We start from the raw sequence: 21469 nt of genomic DNA, 5'->3' as shown, positions 1-21469 counted from the left end.
GAAATGCTGAACTTCAGCTGGATACGGGACCATTTATTACATTTAGGTAGCCAAATAATTACTGCCTAACCTGCAACTTGGCTGCAAACTATGAACATCACCAGATCCCCACGATGACCACGCCTCCTGAGATATGATTGGCTGAGTCAGTGTCCCACAAGAAATTGGATAAAATCAACAGGATTAGACTGTTTTTATGAGTTGTCATGCGCTATGAGCCTGTGGGTTGTGGTGTAACTGCTCTTGCTAGCGATTGTTTCTGATCCATAAATGTACATTTCAGATCTGAAAGTCCTCTCCTTTTACTGTGTGTGGATTCTTTTTTTCTTTCCTCATAAAACAGTTAGAAAACAAAGGTTTTGAGAGGGTTTAGAAATAACAATCAAAAGTCTTCATGTATGTTTGTGTGAGGACGGCCCCACATACTCTACACTAGTTTTATATCACTGGTCTTCTGACCAGACCTTCCCCGAGGACTCCAGTCCACTCAAGTGGTGACGATTCAAGGCATTTCCAATGTATAGGCTTAAAGGCAAGGTAGGCAATGTTGTTGAGAAGCACTTTTTGTCATATTTGCCGAAAGTGCCAACCAATATATCAAAAGGTCTGACGGTAATATAAAATCATTCCGACATCTGTGGGCGTCACAATACTGTAATAGACACGACCAATCATTAAAGGGTACCCTGACTAATGATTCGATGGGCTACCTGTCTGTCTGTCTGCCTGTCTGTCTGCCTGTCTGCACTCTGCCCCTCCACTCAATGCTCCTTTGGTTTGAATTGTGTCAAAAAGAAGCAAAATAGCTCGCTTTGCGCACCTTGCCTACCCTGCCTTTAAATCACTAACCTTTGATACCAAACCCTAGCAATCTGTCCAAGTCTGAAAATGGTTAGAGGCATGAAAGTGTTAAAGGTTTTATTGTGACAGAAACAACTGAAAAACCTTTCATGTATTTGACTGTGTGACAGTGATATTCATGAGAGTAAACATTGAAAAACAAATGCATTGAAAAACACATGATGTAAAATGGATAGATGGAGGTAGTATCTGTTGTAGTTTGACAATGACATTGAAACATTTACAAATGATGCAAAACCATACCAATTAATCAGGCACTGTTCACTCCTTTACAGGACTCATTACTATGGCTCAGGGTCTAGGCTCATTCTACGTCCAACGTTGTTGACTGGGTAATGCTGAGAATGCCTTCAAAGCATGGAGTCAGATGGCTGAGCGGTTAGGGAATCGGGGTAGTAATCAGAAGGTCGCTAGTTTGATTCCCCGGACCGTGCCAAATGACGTTGTGTTCTTGGGCAAGGCACTACACCCTACTTTCCTCGGGGGAATGTCCCTGTAGCCTACTTACTGCAAGTCGCTTTGGATAAGAGCGTCTGCTAAATGTTAAGGACATTTATATTGTTGAAAAAAGTCATTGATGTATAGATAAATGACTATGTTTAATTACAAACTGAAGCCTCATTATTTTCTTGTATGACTCTGTATTCCCTTGTTGAAAAAAGAATAAACTACAAATAAAATAACTGCAAGATTATTCTTATTCACCACAGCACCGATCAACGTTTGCAAATCATAGTGCAAACGTTGAAGCGTGCAAGCGCCCTCTAGTGGTCACAGCCAAACATGTCCAGGGACATCTTGTGTGGCTCAGGTCTGATCCGGCTGTAGGCTAACAGCATAGGAGTGGCGTACTGAAAGTACTCGGCACCAACGAACACTTTGATGCCATCAGGGCCACACATGGCAGCATCTAGCTTGGCGAAGGGCAGTTTGGCCTCCTTAACCACCGCCCTGGGAACGGCTGTCAGCTCGATGTCAAACATCTGCTGGCCTGCAGGTGGACAGACAAGAGAGATCATTAGGTGACCGTGACGGTGACAGTTTTGCCCTTCAATCTCCCCGCAATCCTCTCTAAGTGTTTTTTTTTTTTTACTCTGCCCATGACAAGTAAGAGGGGATTCCAGAAGGTGTCACATTCTGCAGCAGTTTAACTTAATATAATAAGTATGAGTTTAAGATTAACATACATAATAGCGCTCTTCAGACATTATGTTTCTTGACATATAAACGGAAGTAAAGTAGACCTAGGCCTACCTTTAACCACATGCAGGAGTGAATACTCTCCACAGACAAAGGCCGCGTCCAGCGGTCCCTCGATGCCCAACACCTCCTTCAGGGGTTTAGGGTAACCCTCCACCAGCTCGTACTTCTCTCCAGACGAGTAGAGGAACACCTGGTCACCCTGTCATCAGAGCGCGGCACACAGATTACACAACGACGATACGATAGGTAACAATATATGGCCCAAATCGTTAAAGAGTGTTTTCAACATGCTGTTTGAAGAAAGTCGAAGATGGCATGTTCTTAACTTAGAACATTAGCATGCAGTCAGCTATATTAGCAAGCTGCTTTCAAAAAGCAGATACAAATAGATTCTGATTGGCTAGGACTTTTACAGTGCAAACATTTACGATGTAGGCCTTCTGAAATAATAAAAATATATCCCTCATGTCAGAGATTCATTTAGTAGAGATTTAGCAGTGAACGCAATAGTGAGGGCATTTTGCCACTATTGAACTTTGCTCACTTTGATGAGGTACAGCTGGCTGGCGTAGGAAAACACAGCTTCCAGGTCGCTCTTTACTTCCTTGAAGTACTCAGCTATAGGGAATGCATGCCAGCCGTCACCAGTCCTCTCATCCTCCCGCAGGAAGTAGTCACCTAGACCAGGAGCAAGCAGGGAGGACAGCTTGGCAGTTAATGGAAGTAGTTAATGGTAGGTGACCATACACTCAAATACATACACGCACACACACACACAGGTTTGTTTTGTGACAGGTAATTCATGGAAGTGTGAGACTACACACACACACACAGGGGTTGTACTCAGGCCAGCTGACAGGCCCGAGACAACAGACCTGTTTGACCCCCCCTATAGGCGGGCTTGGTTGCACACACACACACACACACACACACACACACACAGGGGTTGCACTGACCTCTAAAAGCGAGCGCTCTCTCCAGGCCATCGGAGGCGATGGCGTCCAGGTGGACGTGGCTGCAGCGCTCCCTCTCTGTGTGGTTACTAAGGCGACCTGCAGCAGGACAGGACACTGTTACACACCAGCGACCAACAGGAAGCTAGGATTTTGTATACATATTTCTCTCTCTCTCATATAGTATATATAACATCACCAAAGTTGGGGCACTTCATGAAGAAGTCGCGGGCGTCCTTGGGGTAGGTCCCTGTCACAGACCCTGTGACAGGGTGGAACTTGGTGAACTGGTGTCCATGGAAGCAGTAGTAGTGGTCTAGCCAGCGCAGGGCAGAGGTGCAGTTTGGGAAATGAGTCCACTGGCTGGTCTTGACCTTCTTGGTGAACGTGTCGTAGTGGAACACCTCCGAACCTGGGAAAAGCACAAAGGCTGACTGAAATGGGACCCCCAAAAAAACACATTCAATAGTAAAACGTTTCCATTGAAAGTTAATTTCTTCTTCCATATCTACGGAGCGTGTGCTAAACAAGAACGGTTTTATATGGGGGATGGGTTCAGATGGCTGAGCGGTTAGGGAATCGGGCTATTAATCAGAAGGATGCCGGTTCAATTTCCGGCCTTGCAAAATGACGTTGTGTCCTTGGGCAAGGCACTTTACCCTACTTGCCTTGGGGGGAATGTCCCTGTACTTGCTATAATTCGCTCTGATGAAGTAAATGTTGTAAATGTTCAATTCACCTTTGAAGAAGATGACAGAGTCCCTGACACACTCTCCCTTGGGGCACTCCACGGCCGCGTCCAGGTGGCTGGGGATCCCTGGGAACACCTGGGAGATGTCCTTGGGAAAGCCCTCCTCCAGGGTGTGGTCATGGTAGCTGAACACCTTGTCATCCTGGGGTGGGGGTGGGGGGGCACAGAGGGAGGGGGGTGGGGGTGGGCACAGAGGGGAGGGGGGGTAGGGGGGGGCACAGAGAGGAGAGGGGGTGGGGGGGGCACAGAGAGAGGGGGGTGGGGGGGGCACAGAGAGGAGAGGGGGTGGGGGGGGCAAAGAGAGGAGAGGGGGTGGGGGGAGGCACAGAGAGGAGAGGGGGTGGGGGGGGCAAAGAGAGGAGAGGGGGTGGGGGGAGGCACAGAGAGGAGAGGGGGTGGGGGGGGCACAGAGAGGAGAGGGGGTGGGGGGGGCACAGAGGGAGGGGGGTGGGGGGGGCACAGAGAGGAGAGGGGGTGGGGGGGGCACAGAGGGAGGGGGGTGGGGGGGGCACAGAGAGGAGAGGGGGTGGGGGGGGGCACAGAGAGGAGGGGGGTGTGAAGGCAGTACACTAACTGTACAGCAGCAACCTTTCAACATTCACTGGGAATGTGCAGAATCGTTTTTTTCCATCATGTAATCATCTGTTCTTCTATGGTTTCACTGATAACCGAAGGTCACATGATGAGATGAAGTAACATGTTAGAGCACTGATGGCTTAAGAAAGGAGTGCGGAAATAAACAGGAAATGAGGTCATCGTACCAGGAAGAAGAAGACGTGCTTGTGGTCGGCATCGTCGGCGTGATGCAGGCAGAGTGCAGCGTCGATGTCGCCCAGCAGGGGGTGCTGCTCCAGCTCCTTGTAGGAGGAGCTGACGAGCTCCGAGGGGCCATGGAAGCCTGTCCACATGTGCTTACCTGCCGGTCACATGGTCCAGAGCAGGAAGCATTACAACGAGACACAAACTGACCTGGGGATCAGATGAGCTGAGTGGTTAGAGAATTGGGCTTTTAATCAGAAGGTTGCCGTTCGATTCCGTGCCATGCAAAAATAAGAGTGTCTGCTAAATTACTAAATGTAAATGTAAACACATGGGGTTTGTGACGTGGTGTCACATCGGTGAGTCTCAAAGTCCCAAACACATACACCTTGGTATGCGTTTTACTTCAATGTTTCTTTTTGATAGTACATTCATGTTTGTGTTGATTTTCAGAAATAAACTGAGGCTTGTGACTGATTCAGAATGAACAACACTAAGCATGAAGGCGCTCGCGTTACCCTTATAGAAGAAGGTGATTCCCTTGGCATCTGGGGCGATAGCGTCAAACTCGATGCCTTCACATCGGTCCACCTGGTCACTGGGGAGCACCTCACGAACTGGCCAGAACAAAACCACACAAACATAACACCATACACCCTCCTGTGGTCTTCAAACACACTGAACAAAGTAGATGCCTCCTCCTTTATTGTCGAATGATCAATGATCTTGTGTACTTGTGGCCATGAGTGGGACAATACCGCCTCCTTGTGGTCGTGTAAGGACAACGCAGGTATTTTGCACAAATCTTGCTTGATCAGACACCTTGCCCCCATATACAATCCAGTTAACCATAATCATGTAACCATTTACAATCCCATTAACCACATTCATGTAACCATGCAAAATTACAATTTTCTTATGATGATTAGCTTTACCGTGTTGTATCATGGGTAAATGGTTTCACCAGGTCTTACCTTGCCTGGAAAGGTCATGGTTGCTAAGGGAAACAAAATATGATGAACATCATTACAAAACATAACCTACACAAGGTTCTGCAATGATCTGTCCAAGTCATTAGATAATTTTGATAGAAAAACTGTTATGTTCCCTGCTTTGTGTTTTGATGTTAAATGCTACCCAGTTATCTGTTCATGTACTGCAAGTCATGAAGAGTTGACCAGATAAGATGCATACAACTGTACACAGAACGATTCTGCGCTTTAAACATGTTGGCATGTTTGTCGAGAGAACATGAGCAATCAATATCCTGGTCTGAATAACCAGGACACAGAGTGAAGTGTTGACAGTCCATAGTCTTGAAAAGTCAATAGACTTGACTCCAATGACCAACAAATGATGATGGCTCAACATACATGTACATATATGTATATACACACAGTCTGTAAACGGACCCATGAGAAAGTTTCAATTGTGATCAAGAATGTTTTCATCCAGAATATGCTTTTATCCAAAGACACTTGAGTAGAGATTCTTGACCTTGCAAACTTTCGATCTGCACATATTCTCTACTACTGAGCCAGAGAAAAATACCGAGGAAAGCAAGCGAGAGCGAGAGAAGAAAACTGTTAAAAGAGATGTCAGTGACTGCATCAGGAGGATGTGTCAACTTACGGAGCGGCGAGGGAGAGAGCCCAAGTCAGGCCCAGACACAGAGTCTGGAGGAGCAGCATGGTGGACGAGTCTCTGGGTCTAGGAGGCCTGGAGAGCTGAACTGGATACAGGGTGTGCTGACTGGGAGATGAACCTTTATACCCGAGTTAAGGCTCAGGGTTGTGGTCAGGGGTCTGGGTGGAGACTGACGTCTCACTGACGAGAGGGGCTCCTCGTGTCAGAGGTTATCTGAAAGGGAATCGAGTGTTTTTTGTTTGAAAGGGTCGGTGGGTGGACTCGGGGGAGAAGGTAAGGATAGTTGCGTCATGACCGCTTTTAAATAACTTTGCTGATGAATGGCAAAAACATAAAGGGTGAAAAAGAACCTTTGAAAGACTTGATCGGATCAGTTTCCGGAGCGTCACGTCTTGTCCCAGAGACTGAAGTCATCGCCTCAGATTCAGCTCCAGTTTGAAAGTCAAACCCTTCCTCTTCCAGGTCTGACTCCAGTAGAGGAGAGTGCTCCCATGGTTACCAGCTCTGCTACACAGTGTGCATCTTTGAAGGTGACCGTGACATACAGAGTCAAGTATGGATGAAAGCTGTGTGAGAGATGACATAGAAGATTCTGCCCCACTGTCGCAACATGGCAGTGTAGTGAAGACACTCTGCCTCTGGCTGCGGATTGTTTTTCTTCCATTTTGGTAGACTCAAACATCTGCATTTGAAGTGCTTAATGTATCATCAAGTCATTCAAATTATTACTGTATGCTACAGTTTTCTCATTCAGAATCAGAAAGGGAAATGAAAGTTTGCACAGACAAGGAATTTACTTTGTCAGGAAGGTGCATACATTAAACATATAGACATATCTTAAAACTTAAATATGTGGTTTAACTATATACAAAGTGTACAAACTATGTACAAAGTCTAGCAAATACTAAGGGGATTTAGAATACAAAATAAAATGGCAGTTGGGATAACAACAAGATTATACAGAACATAACGATGCACTGTTCAAATCTAAATAGGAGTATCCGAGTGAGACACAACTAAGGGCTGAGTTTGTCTCTTTTTCTATATGTTTTCATAAGCAGCACACAATCAATATGTAGAGGCCATGACCTGCGAGGCAACAGAAAACATTCACAACTGACCTGATATGCAGTTTAAGATCCTTATCTCCTTCATATTTGCATGACCAAGCCCACAGGTTCAAAGCTCTTTATTTTTCTTCTGTGATATAATGCAAACATTATTTAACATATAGTATCACACTTTTCAGAGTATAGGCTTCATCCATTTCATGACCGAGTTCCTTTGTCCTCGAAAACAAGGGAGCTTTGAAGGCAAAGTTAAGATATACTGAAGAGTTCAGATTTTTTGTAAAAAAAAAAAAAAAAAGTTTAATATAACAAACAGAATTTTAATGAAATCAAAATGTTTTATGGAGGATGAAAGCCCATCTTGAGCTCTCCTAGAACACCATTGCATTTCATTGTCAGAAATCCTTAAAATCATCCTTCTAAAATACCCAAGCTCACTCCAGAACAGTACATCAACAGGCTGGAACAAGACCCAAGGCAGATACATAAAAATATATCGAACTGCTCAAATGGACACTATGCAAATGAGCAAAGACTTTATGTGAACTGCTCCTACATCTATTTCTCTGGCAGAGCTGTTGTTGATGAATCATAGATGTATAAATACATAAATAAATGTTAAGGCACAACACTAGAACACAACATATAACTGGTTGGAAGTCCAAATCGTCTAGGTAGGTATACCGTATACATTATATATTGAGGTTTGGGTCATTGTTGGTTTAAGTGTAGCCTATTTGGAACTCACAATTACCCCCAATCATTTGTGTGTTTGCCTTTGTAAGTGTAGGAAGACTGGGGGTAATCTTTCCATTCCACGGATCTCTCTATTCATGCCTGACATCCTGTCTCTCTCACACGGACAGAAAAAAAACAGAGGATTTCCTTGTGTGACATAATCTGGGTATTTTTACATGGTTAAAGAGCCGGGAGGAGGGCAGAGCAGTGGATGCCATGAACCCGCACGCACGGGGGCATCCAAACACACCTGAAAATATACGAACAAACAAAAACGCATTTTGTTACTTCACGAATATGGTCATTTAAATTGACAGTTGGTATTCTCCAAAACAATACAGGGAAATAGGCTACATGTGTATGATTTGTCCAGCGGCTTTCTTTTCAACAGGGGGAACTGTTGTACGTATCTATGACACTATAACATACGAGTAAGGTTGTCGAAGAGGGCGAAGGAATATGTTATAGCATGCACGTAGACTACTTTTTGAAACAGCCTATAACCTAATTCAACACAAATGTAGCGCGTCATTTAACCGAACGCTCGTGGAATGTTTCGGAAAAACCGAAGAAGGTGTACGGAACTGCTTCTCCACGCGCTTCAATACAATAGATTGTCTCCACGGTTCCGAGAAGCAAGCCTATTATTAAGGTACTCACATTTTCTGTCAAGGTTTCACCTTTTAATTAGGATTTCTAACATTGTAGCGTATTGTTGCAGTTCGTTTGAACTGTTCTGGCCATCGCTATGTCAGCACTTAATGTAGCACCTGTAGCCCGCCTGTGAAATTCAATGCAAGCTGGGATATTTCCCTCGGATAGTACCGTAGGCGCAACTTTTGCTTGAGACCAATGCATTGTCATACTACAAGTAATTCAGTTTAATAATAATGTATCTCGAAATAAGTAGCTTGTGACATGTATTACTATACTGGTGTCAAAGACAGTTAACATGATATGCACGGTTTTTGGCTCGAAATATCTGAGGTGGATCACAAATATGTAAATGAGATAAGCGAGACGTGTTCAGCCGAAATCTATTTGTGGTGTCCATCCTTTACCTCAGTTGAACAGGAGTGCGGTGTCGTTAACACGCCAGAGAGAAACGAACACTAGAAATAGCAGGGTCGTGTAAAGGGCAAGAGAAACGACAAGAATGTCGGGCGACTATCAGTCTCGGCTCTTCAGAAGCCTCTTTTCAGTAATCCCAAAAATTTGCGGTATTCACTCCAGAGTCCCTCGGCCCCAACTCTGCGTTTCAATACTTGATTGGTAACGTGTCTTTTATCGATTGATTTAGTTTGATGGATAGAAGGGCAAGTGATACATGGGGCTAATTTACAGCCTGTCACCTACCAGTTAACCTTTCCACAAATGGCACAGACCAGTCCAAGGTGTCAGCTTGAATAGCCGACTGTGTGAAATCACTCGATCACTCTATTGCGTCTTGCGCACGCTTGTTCAAACGGCTCGAACCGACTTGCTTTTAGTAGACGAAATTACAGCACAGTCAGCCTCTTTTTATGCTACACGGTGAGCAAGTGCCTTCGTCAGCAGCTGAGAAAGAGCCCCGGGTTCTGCAGCTTTACCCCACCATGCAGTAATGCAAGGCACAGGTTTAGCACATCTGGTTGGTAATGACACCATTAAGCATATTTAAACAGGTCAGCTCATACACACTATTATATCAGGTCCCAAAGAAGAAGCGCCAAAGCCTCGTTTGTGGCATGCTTTTGTGGATTAACTTTGATTCCAAACATTTTGTCTTTGACTCCAGACCCTCCTTCTCAAACCTTCTGTTTTGAATCCCTTACACTCCATATGTTCTCTCTCTCACGCGCTCTCTCTCTATCTCACAAGCAGTATTGCTGCCTCTCTCTCTCTCTCTCTCTCTCTCTCTCTCTCTCTCTCTCTCTCTCTCTCTCTCTCTCTCTCTCTCTCTCTCTCTCTCTCTCTCTCTCTCTCTCTGTCTCTGTCTGTCTCTCTCTCTGTCTCTCTCTCTGTCTCTCTCTCTCTCAGTTTAAATGCCTATCTGCTGTTGTGCATGTCCTGACATGCTAAGAAATCGAGGGGAGGAGGAAAGGAGGACGAGAAAAACCGGAGAGCAGCTGAGAGGGAGGGAGGGAGGGAGTGTGAAAGAGGAGGGAATTCCATTTGGACAGAACGGAGGGACTGTGAGAAGGAAGAAACTTAAAGGCAAACTGGAAGAGAGAAACGAGCAAGAATCACTTACAGTCTTGGGATGCAGGGAGTAAGGAGAGAGATAAAACAAGCAGTTTATTATCTCTAGGAAAAGAGAAACATTCTCCCTCTAATCCCTCTCTCTCTCTCTCTCTCTCTCTCTCTCTCTCTCTCTCTCTCTCTCTCTCTCTCTCTCTGTCTCTCTGTGTCTCTCTCTCTCCTTCTCAGGCTGAGTAGTGTCGGCAGTGTGTATGAGTCAGTAGGCGTGTGGCAGCTCAACTCGTGGACCTGCTCTTTTGTGCGGTATGTCTAACCCGAGGACAAGGTCAAGATGACAGAGGCACTCTAGCTGACTGGAAGCACCTGTGTGAGAAGAGAGACGAGTCTCCATAACCTCTCACCCTCGGACTAACCCCTGACCCCGAGGCTCTGATTGGACACCTGGAGAAACACTAACTCTAAGAGGAGCTCGACTCAGCAGTTCCCGGGTTTCACGATCAAGGAGGGCACACTCTCGTCTCCAGGGCTGCGGGTCTTCCAAAGTCGGCGAACCCCCCCCCCCACAAAACGTCGGATCGGAAGACAGAGGCGTTGGGGCGGAGCATGGGCAGCGGCGCCCCGGCCTCTGGCGTGTTGTCGTGTCCCAGCGGTCGCTGAGCGAGGGCCCGATGAGTGGAGGTGGCAGCACCAGCCTGCTCCGGGGGCGGCGCTTCTACTGCAGGGAATGGGCCCTGGACAAGCTCCGGCACTGCCTGGAGAGCCGCTCGACCCCGGGCCGCCCCCCAGGGGTGCTGGTGACCGGCGGCCCCGGTGCTGGGAAGACGGCCCTGTGCACCGAGGCTGTCTGGCCCACCTCGGAGGCGGGTCGCGGGGCCGGCTTGGCGTCCCGCTGCCTGGCTTCCCACTTCTGCCAGTGGGAGGACCAGCAGAGCGTGGCGTTGTGGAGGTTCGTCCTGGGGCTGGTGGAGCAGCTGCGGGCCTCGCCGCTCCTCCCTCCGGCCTACAGGGACGCCCTGGGCCACGCCGGCCTGGCTTCGGCTCTGGAGCCCCTGCACTGCCAGAGGGACCCCGACGACACCTTTAAAAGGTTTGTGCCTATTTGCTGTCTTTCTACCGTACTCTCTTCTTTCATCCTTTTTTTTCATCCTGAGTGCTTTTGGTGGAACCCGGCTTTCACTGAAGCGATTTTCAGGGTTGTTTTTACCGTGGTGCTTAGTGATGGACAGATGAATACACCTCAGAGGTAGCGCTGTCACGCAGCGGGTGGAAGAGTTGCTCTCACCCGACACAGCGGTCGATGCAAACAGATGTGCTTGAGCAGAGACCTGGCAACAGATTCGTACGGCTGTCATCAAAGCAGCCTTGTTAGTCTCCAGGTGTTTGGAGTCAGCACTAATCGATTAACAGATTTTATATCCGCTCTATTCAACAAACTTCAAGCCCATGTGGCTCTCAGACCAACAAAGACAGCCAGGACGGACACATACAGGAAAAAGCCAGCGATTGTCCCATTTCCTTGGCTTCTATATTTATTTATTTCTCCCCTTATAATACAAGCCATTCAGCACACTTACAATAGGCCTCCAGTCTGATTGAACACCACAATGCTATTTACGACATGGCCCTTTCAGAGCGCGAGAGGAGAGAAAAGGACAAAGACGTGAACAATGTGTCCCGCGGCCGACTCCGTACCATTCAGCGAAGTCGCTGGTCTCACGAGGTCCCTCTCTCTCTCCCTCTCTCTCTCTTCCTCTCTCTCCATCTCTCTCTCTCTCTGTCTCTCTCCCTCCCTCTCTCTGTCTCTCTCTCTCCTTCTCTCTCTCTTTCTTCCTCCCTCTCTCTCTGTCTCTCTCTCTGTCTCTCTCTCTCTCTCTCTCTCTCTCTCTCTCTCTCTTCCCCTCTCTCTCTCTCTCTCTCTCTCTCTCTCTCTCTCTCACTCTTGTTGTGTTTACTCTGCGAAGCGTTGTAGACCCTCACACTCCCCTTCTGTGTTTGCTAATCCCTGGTGTGAAATACAAGGCTACATTCCACATGGTCCTCCAGCCAGCCCTCTTGCTGGGAGCTGTGTGGTTTCAGCGGCAGTGGGGGAAAGTGGTTGCGGTTGAGACACTGCCGTGTGAACAGTGGTCAACACACAGATGAAACATTAGTTTGGAGCCAGCGTTGAAAGGGCCGTACAGGGGGCTCCGCAGCTATAAACAGATGGCTGTAGACAGAGAGTCATTAACGTTGGTAAACACTATCATTCACGTTTAACAAGGGTTGTTTATTGTACGGGGGGGGGGGGGGGGGGTACGTACAACGGCTCAAAGGATGCTTCCTCTGAGGACTTAGAATAAGTCTGGCCCCCCCTCGCTGTCGTCCAGGCAGGGGAGGCCATCGCACGCTGGCGTCAGTTTCTAAAACCACAGGACCATTCTCTGCTAACGCTTTCTTTAAGTGCGCTCGTTTTGATATGTATTGCTTGGATCGAGATTATGTCTGTGGAGGCAAAGTTGTTCTGTAGTTCCGTTATCCACATCCGCGTCCAATCACAGTAGAGCCCCTGTGTGTGTAGGCGGGGGTTCAAAGGTCAAAGTGTACTTGCGGCTCACGAGGGCAGGATGGGGCAGGAGGCACGGTGAGTCAATGACAGGGCTCTTCACCCTCCTCTCAACGCTAGGAGCGTGTGGGCAGGTAGGGTGTGTCCACTCTGTCTCATTACCAAAGCACACAACACAAGTGATAAGCCCAGCACCTAGACACGCTCTGGACCGCGGCCCAGACCGGAGGTTTGAATCCACTCTTAAAGTGCACTTAGTGCTTTTCCATGAAGCCCAAGACAAGGGTGTTGTTTTAAAAGCGGTCTTGAGTAATTAATTAGTCCAGAGGCATGTGAAATATAATGGATACATCTTTGTTTCCTCTGTAAAGTTTTGCCTTTTAAAGTTTGAATTGAGTGAAAGAGAAGCCTTCCATGTTTCGTTCTAAACACAAACATGCACGTTGATAAACGTGGTAAAAGGCTTAATCTGTCTGTAAGCTCTCAGATTTCATGTTGCGAAAGTTGTGTTAGCTATACTTTGATAGATTTTCTCCTCAGATATCTTGACCTACAGGCACCAACAGGAATGGTTCTATGTGAACTGCAGTATCTGTGAAACAGAATGCTGAAACACAGCAGAAGAAACAATCTCATTCATGCGAAGGGATTTCGTGTAAATAAATCCTGCAATGGTTGTCATTTGTTTTGATTGGCTGTGTGTACAAAGCAGGCACTGAGAAATCAGTCACAAGTCATCCCTGACAGAGAAAAGAGAATCACAGGGAAACACTTTTTAGAATTGTGATTAGGATCATTATATTGATTAGGGAAAGCCTCAGTGTCTTTGATTGGTTGAGTTTATCAACTGTGTTACCACCTTTCCTCTACTTTTCAGCTACTTTCATTTTTGCTGTGCTGTGTAATGGTGCTCAACACTGTATTTGTGTGTGTGTGAGAGCTTCCATACTGTGTGTGTGTGTGTGTGTCTGTGTGTGTGTGAGAGCTTCTGTACTGTGTGTGTCTGTGTGTGTGTGTGTGTGTGTGTGTGTGTGTGAGAGAGCTTCTGTACTGTGTGTGTCTGTGTGTGTGTGTGTGTGTGTGTGTGTGTGAGAGAGCTTCCATACTGTGTGTGTCTGTGTGTCTGTGTGTGTGTGTGTGTGTGTGTGTGTGAGAGCTTCCGTGCTGTGTGTGTCTGTGTACCTAGGGAGGAACAGGAAAGCCCAAACCTTCTTCAGCCCTGAGTCACCAGTCAATCACTCCACTCCAGCCTATTCTGTGAGAGGAGAGAGGAGGCGGGAGGCTGTAGGGCTCTGGGGGTTGGAAAGGCTTGTTTGAGCAGGATGGGTTCAAACAGCCGCACTCCGGTGAACGGGGCAGTAATATCTAGAGGAATAACTCACCTATTCAGTCACATATTCACACTCATGACACATTGGGCTAAACGGCGTCGGCGATACCGCGTTTCCTTTTTGGTGTGCATTTCATCACCAGCCTTGTCAGTCAAGCTCTTGCACTGTTCAGACAGGGACTGATGTAATTAGGTTTGCCTCCTCCACAGCGAATCCTTTTCCCATACATGACGCAACGCCGGCAACATTCCGGTCAGCACACACCAACTTATTCTCTCCTAGTTTGTCACTCTTTGTATATGTTTGCCCTCTTTGTATCTGTTGTCCCACTTTGTATCTGTTTGCTCTCAGCCTCCTTCCTTCTTCTTTTCTCTCTCCCCAGGGCAGTGCCTCTACCCTCCTAACCCTGCTCTCTCTCCCCAGGACCTGCCTCTACCCTCCTAACCCTGCTCTCTCTCCCCAGGACCTGCCTCTATCTCCTAACCCTGCTCTCTCTCCCCAGGGCAGTGCCTCTACCCTCCTAACCCTGCTCTCTCTCCCCAGGACCTGCCTCTACCCTCCTAACCCTGCTCTCTCTCCCCAGGGCAGTGCTGGGGCCCCTGTTGGACCTCCCTCCTCCGGCCCAGACCGTGTTCGTGGTGGTGGACGCCCTGGACTGTGGTTGCGGGGACGGGGCCGTTAGCGCGGAGGCTCCTGGGAAGGTGGGCTCCGTGGCGGAGCTCCTGGCCTCCTACCAGCACCTCCTCCCCAGCTGGCTGCTCCTGGTGTGCTCTGTACGGCGCCAGAATAAAGCCGTCTGCAAGATGTTCTCAGGTACATCTGGGATCAGGTCTTCGTTTACGACATCGTTTTTGCTCTCGGTGGGAAACGGTGGTATTTCTGCGGGCGTTCGTCCACCTCCCGGGTTTTTGGCCGACGGCGTTATTCTGCAGAGCTGTTTATTACAAACATGAAACATAGTTACACCATTTCATCCCCGGAGAGCATTATCTTATCTGTACTGTTTGGAAAAATGTGCTATGGATGTGTTTTGTGGATATCAAAATTGCTCAGGCAGTTTATTTCCCCCTGTTAATATAATTGTGTTTTCAAGGTACTCCAAAGACTTAATTAAGATATTTTCCGTTTTATCTTTTCACTTATTACTTTCAGTATTGGGGAAAGGTTACCTCTCTTTTTAATTAAAAAAAGACTATTTAGAAAGATACCAAATGAAACTCAGTGGGTTTACACAGACAATTATAATCCTCCAGTGCAGTCTAATGCAGTGGGTGGCAGGGAAGACATCAGATACAGTAACCAGTACTGCTTGTAGCAAATGTTTGTGTTTTTGTATTTTTTACATAACACAAAAATGTAAAGCAGGTATTCTTAAAGCACTCTGCCGTGCCCATCCTCCCCTCTCACATTTCCCTTTCTTTCCTCGCCAGGTTTTCGCAAACTGTGCCTGGACGACCTCCGCAAGCCTCCTCCGGTCCGCGACGTGCAGCAGTACATCCTGCGGCGGCTGGACCAGGAGGGCTCCCTGCGGCGCCAGCTCACCCCCGAGACGGCCGACATGCTCAACCTGCTGCACATCAAGAGCGGCGGCTGCTTCCTGTTTCTGGAGCGCGTCCTGGACGGCGTGGCGGGGGCCCTGGTGGGCCTCAGGGAGATCCGCGACATCCCGGGAACCCTCAACGGCCTCTACCTCTGGCTGTGCCAGAGGCTGTTCCCCCGGGGCCTGTTCCTCCAGGTGCGCCCCCTCCTCAACGTCCTGCTGGCCTCCGCGCGCCCCGTCACCCCCCAGCAGCTCTTCACGGCAGTCTGGAGCCAGGACACCTCCCTCACCGTTCAGGACTTCCACAGGAAGCTCCAGACCCTCTCCACGCTCCTTATCGACGGCCCAGGGGGAAGTAAGCTGCTGTTCCACGCCAGCTTCGCACAGTGGCTGACGGACGTCAAGTACTGTACTCAGAAATACTTGTGTAGTGTAGCAGAGGGTCACATCATGCTGGCCATGGCTCTCACTCTGAGGAGCCGGTCCCTGAACACAGAGGACACCTGCCAGCTAGGAACTCACCTCATCAACTCAGGAATGCATAAGGACAACACTTGTCTCTTGGCTTTGTGGATGCTGTGGACAGGAGTGCCCCCTCTCGCCCCCAACGTTATCCCGAGGGAGCACCCTATTTCCCCCAGGCTCGGCATCCCCTCCCCTGCCTCCGTACCCCCCGTCCTGGTCCGACAGGACGTCCTCCAGCTGCTGATGAAAAGTGGGGTATTTCCTCCTTCGTGCCCCCCGGACGGAAGCCCCAGTGTGGGCATACACTGCGCGGGGGGAGGGGGCACCATCGTGCGACGGGCTCTGGAGAGGCAGGACTCTGTGAGGGTGTTGCTGGACAGCGGGGTCAGTGTCAACAGGACCGACCCCCTGGACGGACGGACGCTCCTAGCCAGCGCGGCGCACGCCGGCTCGGCAGACGTGGTCCGCCTGCTGCTGTCCAGGGGGGCGGACCCGTTGATTAGTGACCACCAGGGGCAGACGCCTCTGACCCTGGCTGCTCGGCAGGGCCACGTCCGGGCCCTGACGGTCGTCCTGGACTGGGCTCGGGACCAGGACCTGAAGACGTCGATCAGGGTGCTGGAGCACGCGGACAGCGAGGGTTGGACGGCGCTGCGCTCGGCGGCGTGGGGCGGCCACGCCGAGGCGGTGCACCTCCTGCTGGACGCCGGGGCCAACGTGGACGGGTGTGACGTGGAGGGCCGCACCGCGCTCAGGGCGGCGGCGTGGGGAGGCCACGAGGAGATCCTGCTGACGCTGCTGGATTACGGGGCACAGGTGGACGTGGCGGACCGCGAGGGCCGCACGCCGCTGATCGCGGCCGCCTACATGGGTCACCGGGAGGCGGTGGAGATCCTGCTGGACCACGGGGCGGACGTGCGCCTGGCGGACGATGACGGCCGCACCGCCCTCTCGGTGGCCGCTCTCTGCGTGCCCACAGCTGCCGGGGTCAAAGGTTACGGGGAGGTGGCGAGCTTGCTGTTGGAGCGTGGGGCCAACCCGGGTCACAGGGACCGCGACAGCATGACGCCCCTTCTGCTAGCGGCCTACGAGGGCCATGAGGAGGTGGTGGAGCTGCTCCTGGAGGCGGGGGCGGACGTGGACGAGAGCGCCGGACCCCACGCCTCCGCCGTGACTCCGCTGCTAGCCGCAGCCGCCATGGGTCACGCCGCCACTGTGGGGCGTATCCTGTTCTGGGGGGCGGCCGTGGACGGCATCGACGGGGAAGGCCGGACGGCGCTCAGCCTGGCGGCGGCACGCGGGAGCCTGGAGGTGGTGTGCGCCCTGCTGGATCGAGGGCTGGACGAGAACCACAAAGACGATATGGGCTGGACGCCGCTGCACGCCGCGGCCTGCGAGGGCCACCGGGCGGTGTGCGCCGCGCTGACGGAGCGGGGCAGCACGGCGAGGGTGGGCGAGATGGACATGGAGGGACGCACGCCGCTCATCCTGGCGGCGCAGGAGGGCCACTGCGGCACGGCCAGGCTCCTCCTGGACCGCCGCTCGCCCATCGACCACCGGGCGTACGACGGACACTCCGCCCTGAGCGCGGCGGCTCTGGAGGGCCACGCGGAGGCGGCGGAGCTGCTGATGAGGCGGGGCACCGACACGGACGTGCGAGACGCAGAAGGACGTCCCCTCCTCTACCTGCTGGTGTTGGAGAACCGTCTGGACATGGCGGCTCTGCTCATTGAGAAAGGAGGGGTTCCCCTGGAGTCCCGGGACGCCGAGGGCCGCACGGCTCTGCACGCCGCCTCCTGGCAGGGCGACGTGGACGCCGTGGGGCTGCTTCTGAGGCGCGGGGCCGACCCCAACGCCCAGGACACGGAGGGCCGGACCCCCCTGCACTCGGTCGCCTGGAGGGGGCATGCGGAGGTGGGCCGCCTGCTCCTGGAGACCCGTGGGACCGACGTGGATCTGGCCTGCCGGCGCCAAGCCGCCACGGCGCTGTCGATCGCGGCACAGGAAGGCCACGCCAACATCGTCGCCATGCTGCTGGAGCGCGGGGCCAACCCCGACCACGTCGACAATTACGGACGCAGTCCCGTCAAAGTGGCAGGGAAGCGGGGACATTCCACCATCGTACGGCTGCTGGAGAGTTACGGCGCCAAGCCGTTCACGGGCCCCCTGCCGTCGCCGCAGTGGCCCGCCGCAAAGACCCGGCCCTTGGCCGGATCGGGGAGCAACGGAGGCGACCCGGGCACGGCAGCGCCCGTGCAGAACGGAGGAGGAGCGGGCGCCTCCTTGTCCTCCGCGTCCTCCCCGGGCTCCTCCACCGAGCGCTTCCACTCCATCCAGAGCTCCCAGACCTCCACCTCCACCGGACACTCCCAGGCCACGGTGCAGACGGTGCCGGCGGACAGCGTGAGCTTCACCCAGCAGATCCAGCAGCACTCGCTGCCCCGCAGCCGGAGTCGGCCCTCCACCCTCCCTCCCCCGGGCTCCGCCGCCGGAAGCCTTCACGGCAGCAGCCGGAGGGCTCAGCCCCCCAAGGCCAGCCCTCCCCCCAGCCGCTGCACCGTCAGCGCCTCGGTTCACCAGCCCGACAAGAACTCCGACGCGCTCCAGAAAGGCTTCCTGCCGTGCTTCGACTATCCCAACAAGCTGAAGCCTCAAACCGGCACTTTCATCAAGGAGGAAAGGGCTCAGTTCATCAAGGAGGAAAGGGCTCAGTTCGGAGCAGGCAAGTGGAACTCGGTCATGGCCTCTCTCGGGGTGATGCCTGGACACGATGGTCCAGTGAGGGCCTCCAAGATCAGGGAAAGCCCTCCGCTGGGATACCCCCTCCAGCTCCAGAGCCCACACCAGGGCGAGGCCTGGGACGAGCCGCAGAAGAGCGTCTGTCCTCCTCCTTTCAGCTTGAACTCTGACATGTCACCTTCCAATGCCTTGCTGGAGGACGCCATGGTTACCATGACCACTATGGATCCACAGCTCAACCTGAAGCAGGCCATCAAGCTGCAGTTTGAAGGCCCCACCAGCTCAGTCTTATACAAGAGAGAAACTCCATTGTGACCCCAGAACCTGTGAGTGAGTAGCTGTGATCTAGACCTTTTTATAATCCAGTCAACATCGTTTTAATTTTCTTCCTTCAGCAGGATTTTTTAAATGGTTAGGTACTTACAGGGAGGGTACAGTAACAATGAGTCACAATGATTTTGCATTAAAAATCCTATAAAACTGTTAACAAAGCTTTACACGGTATGACTTTGGCTTGTAATGCGCAAAAAGAAAATGAACAGTGAATTCTCAATCAAGCATTAATTCCGAAAATTCATGACTTTACCAAGCAGTAAGTGTAAACATGTAGAATTGACATCAAACTTTTATGTTTGCCTTTGTACAAATTGGGCTCTTAAAAAATCTGCATGTCTTGAAAGACAGCTGTCTGTTCAGAAAGACGATAGTCTCTGTTATTCCAAACCCTGTATTTGTATTCCAGACACAGACAGACCAATGTGCAACTTTTCACTTTTTTAGTTTCAACATCACTCATATTTGACAGTTTGTCCTGGGGTGGCAGTGACCCCTAAAAGAGTGTCCGTGGCGGTGGTATGTTTGGGAAAACCCGCTGGAATCTTAATAACAGCCTTCTCTTGTCTTAGGGTGGACATTTTGGAGTTCAAGGGGCCATTTGGGGCATGGATAATCGCTCTTCAGGGGCAGATGAGAGAGGAAGGGATCTCTCAGTCCACCCCACCCTGTACTCCCTGAGCAGACCAGAGGAAGAATAGAGGAACTCAAAGACATCACAGCTGTTTACATTTCAGCTTCCTTCCTCTGCCTGGTTTGTGTGCCGGGCAGCTGTCAGCAGACATATGCTTACACACACACACACACACACACATCCCATACTCAATCACAGACACACACACACACACACACCAAGCTTTTTATATGCACACTTTTTGGAGACAACCCTTTCCCTCCCTCGATCAGTCAAACACAACAGACTGACAGACTCACAGACACACAGAGAGTCTGTTGTCTGCAGTGGTGTGTTGGCATTGTGTCCATGAACAAGTGAAGGGGAGTGGTGATGTCGCCCACAGCACCCGTCCTCCCTCCTGAGAGTGTTGGAACAGTAGCCAGCCACAGACTGTTTGACAACCCCATGATACTCGCTTTTCCCCTGTCAAAGAAAACCCATTATTTTGTCACCTTTGTGTATTGTTTCTCAATTCACATGACCCGGCCTGGCTTCACAGCGGAAGTTTGATGGTAAACCCGGAAAACTACTTATTTCTCAACAAAAGGAAAACTTTTCTACATGATTGTGTCTCGCAGACATTTGAAGAGCTGTAACAGATTGTTCTAAAAGGGCTCTCACTGAACGATCAAACTGGAACACTGCAAAACTCTTCAAATTGGATTTGTAAGAACTGCTTTTTGAAATGATTGGGACTTTTTAAAACTATTATTATCCTAGTATTAGTTCTAATTTGTGGCCTTGACCTTTATCAAACCTTTGAGTATCTTGTATTTGGACCCTGAACATATGATGTTTGTTGCTTTCATAAGTTTAGGCTGTGTCAACATTTATCTTTGGCTTCCAGCCAATCAAAAACAGTCAACCGAAAACCAGCCTGCGAAAACCTGACCTGTAATCAATGACCACGTCTGAACTCTGGGTTTACAACGTAAACCATAAAAGATGCAGGCGCTAAATGCACCAGCACACAGTCTGCAGTGTGACAGAGATGGGTTGGAATGGAAGCATTATGACTTGGACCATAAATTCCTAAGATACATTGAGAAGAGGGAGGTATAAGTGCATCGTCATAACTTTAAACCCCATGTCTGACCTAAGTGCTTAATTTTTTGCTGTTATTTTTCACTTGTTAATATTTAATGGAATTCTTTAATTAAAATGGCAGATGGAGCCATAACTTATGTTTAATACTGACGTTGTGACCAATTATTTCTGATGGAGTTACACTTTGGGTGTGTGTGGAATATGAGAGGGTTTTCAGCTTGTTAGTGAGCGTGTGTGTTTGCATCAAGCTACTTGCACCTGTGGAAAAAGCTGTAGGTGTTATAGATAGCGCGTGTGCGTCACCCTGGCAGAGATGAAAGGAGAGACGGGGCTAGCTCCCAGACCAGCTGCACAGACAGGAGGCAGGAACCCAGACCCCCCTGTCCCCCCCATCCAGACCCCCCCATCCAGACCCCCCCATCCAGACCCCCCCGTCCAGACCCCCCCATCCAGACCCCCCTGACCCCCCCATCCAGACCCCCCCATCCAGACCCCCCCATCCAGACCCCCCCGTCCAGACCCCCCCATCCAGACCCCCCTGACCCCCCCATCCAGACCCCCCCATCCAGACCCCCCCATCCAGACCCACCCGTCCCCCAACCTCAGGACTGTGTCAGAGGGAGGAGACATGAG

At 50.5% G+C, this 21469-nt stretch overlaps 2 protein-coding genes across 3 annotated transcripts; one reads left to right on the top strand and one right to left on the bottom strand.

The window, feature by feature from the left end:
- Positions 1-960: 960 nt before the first annotated feature.
- On the bottom strand, positions 961-5519 carry LOC146233613 (hemopexin-like). Its single transcript, XM_084688453.1, has 9 exons — positions 5502-5519; positions 5046-5187; positions 4530-4684; positions 3757-3910; positions 3217-3429; positions 3021-3116; positions 2609-2742; positions 2116-2263; positions 961-1852 (listed from the first exon to the last, which is right to left on the bottom strand). The coding sequence occupies exons 1-9, from the start codon at positions 5517-5519 to the stop codon at positions 1626-1628; spliced, it is 1287 nt and encodes a 428-aa protein (XP_084544579.1). The 3' UTR covers positions 961-1625.
- Positions 5520-10420: 4901 nt separating this feature from the next.
- On the top strand, positions 10421-20980 carry ankrd50l (ankyrin repeat domain 50-like). Of its 2 annotated transcripts, none has more exons than XM_084689594.1 (4): positions 10421-11250; positions 14620-14849; positions 15467-19106; positions 19686-20980. In XM_084689594.1, exons 1-3 carry the CDS (start codon positions 10832-10834, stop codon positions 19093-19095), a joined length of 4278 nt encoding a protein of 1425 aa, XP_084545720.1. In that variant the 5' UTR covers positions 10421-10831; the 3' UTR covers positions 19096-19106; positions 19686-20980. The 2 variants fall into 2 exon arrangements, with proteins under 2 accessions (XP_084545720.1, XP_084545721.1); XM_084689595.1 differs by having other exon boundaries at positions 15467-19110.
- The last annotated feature ends 489 nt before the right edge of the window (positions 20981-21469 follow it).

This window comes from Hypomesus nipponensis, chromosome 23 (assembly GCF_054491055.1).
Source record: "Hypomesus nipponensis isolate SF chromosome 23, ASM5449105v1, whole genome shotgun sequence".
Taxonomy (NCBI): Eukaryota; Metazoa; Chordata; class Actinopteri; order Osmeriformes; family Osmeridae; genus Hypomesus; species Hypomesus nipponensis.
The sequence above is the reverse complement of the archived record's forward strand: the minus strand, read 5'-3'. Positions and strand labels throughout refer to the sequence as shown.

Bases quoted from the DNA above. Each gene is read 5' to 3' on its own strand.
- LOC146233613 (XM_084688453.1), bottom strand. The intron at 4,685-5,045 runs GTAACGCGAGCG...TGTGACCGGCAG, and splicing joins AATCACCTTCTTCTATAAGG to GTAAGCACATGTGGACAGGC. The intron at 3,911-4,529 runs GTACGATGACCT...CCCCCACCCCAG, and splicing joins AGCACGTCTTCTTCTTCCTG to GATGACAAGGTGTTCAGCTA.
- ankrd50l (XM_084689594.1), top strand. From the start codon at position 10,832: ATGAGTGGAGGTGGCAGCACCAGCCTGCTCCGGGGGCGGCGCTTCTAC. The intron at 11,251-14,619 runs GTTTGTGCCTAT...CTCTCTCCCCAG, and splicing joins CCCGACGACACCTTTAAAAG to GGCAGTGCTGGGGCCCCTGT. The intron at 14,850-15,466 runs GTACATCTGGGA...TTTCCTCGCCAG, and splicing joins CGTCTGCAAGATGTTCTCAG to GTTTTCGCAAACTGTGCCTG.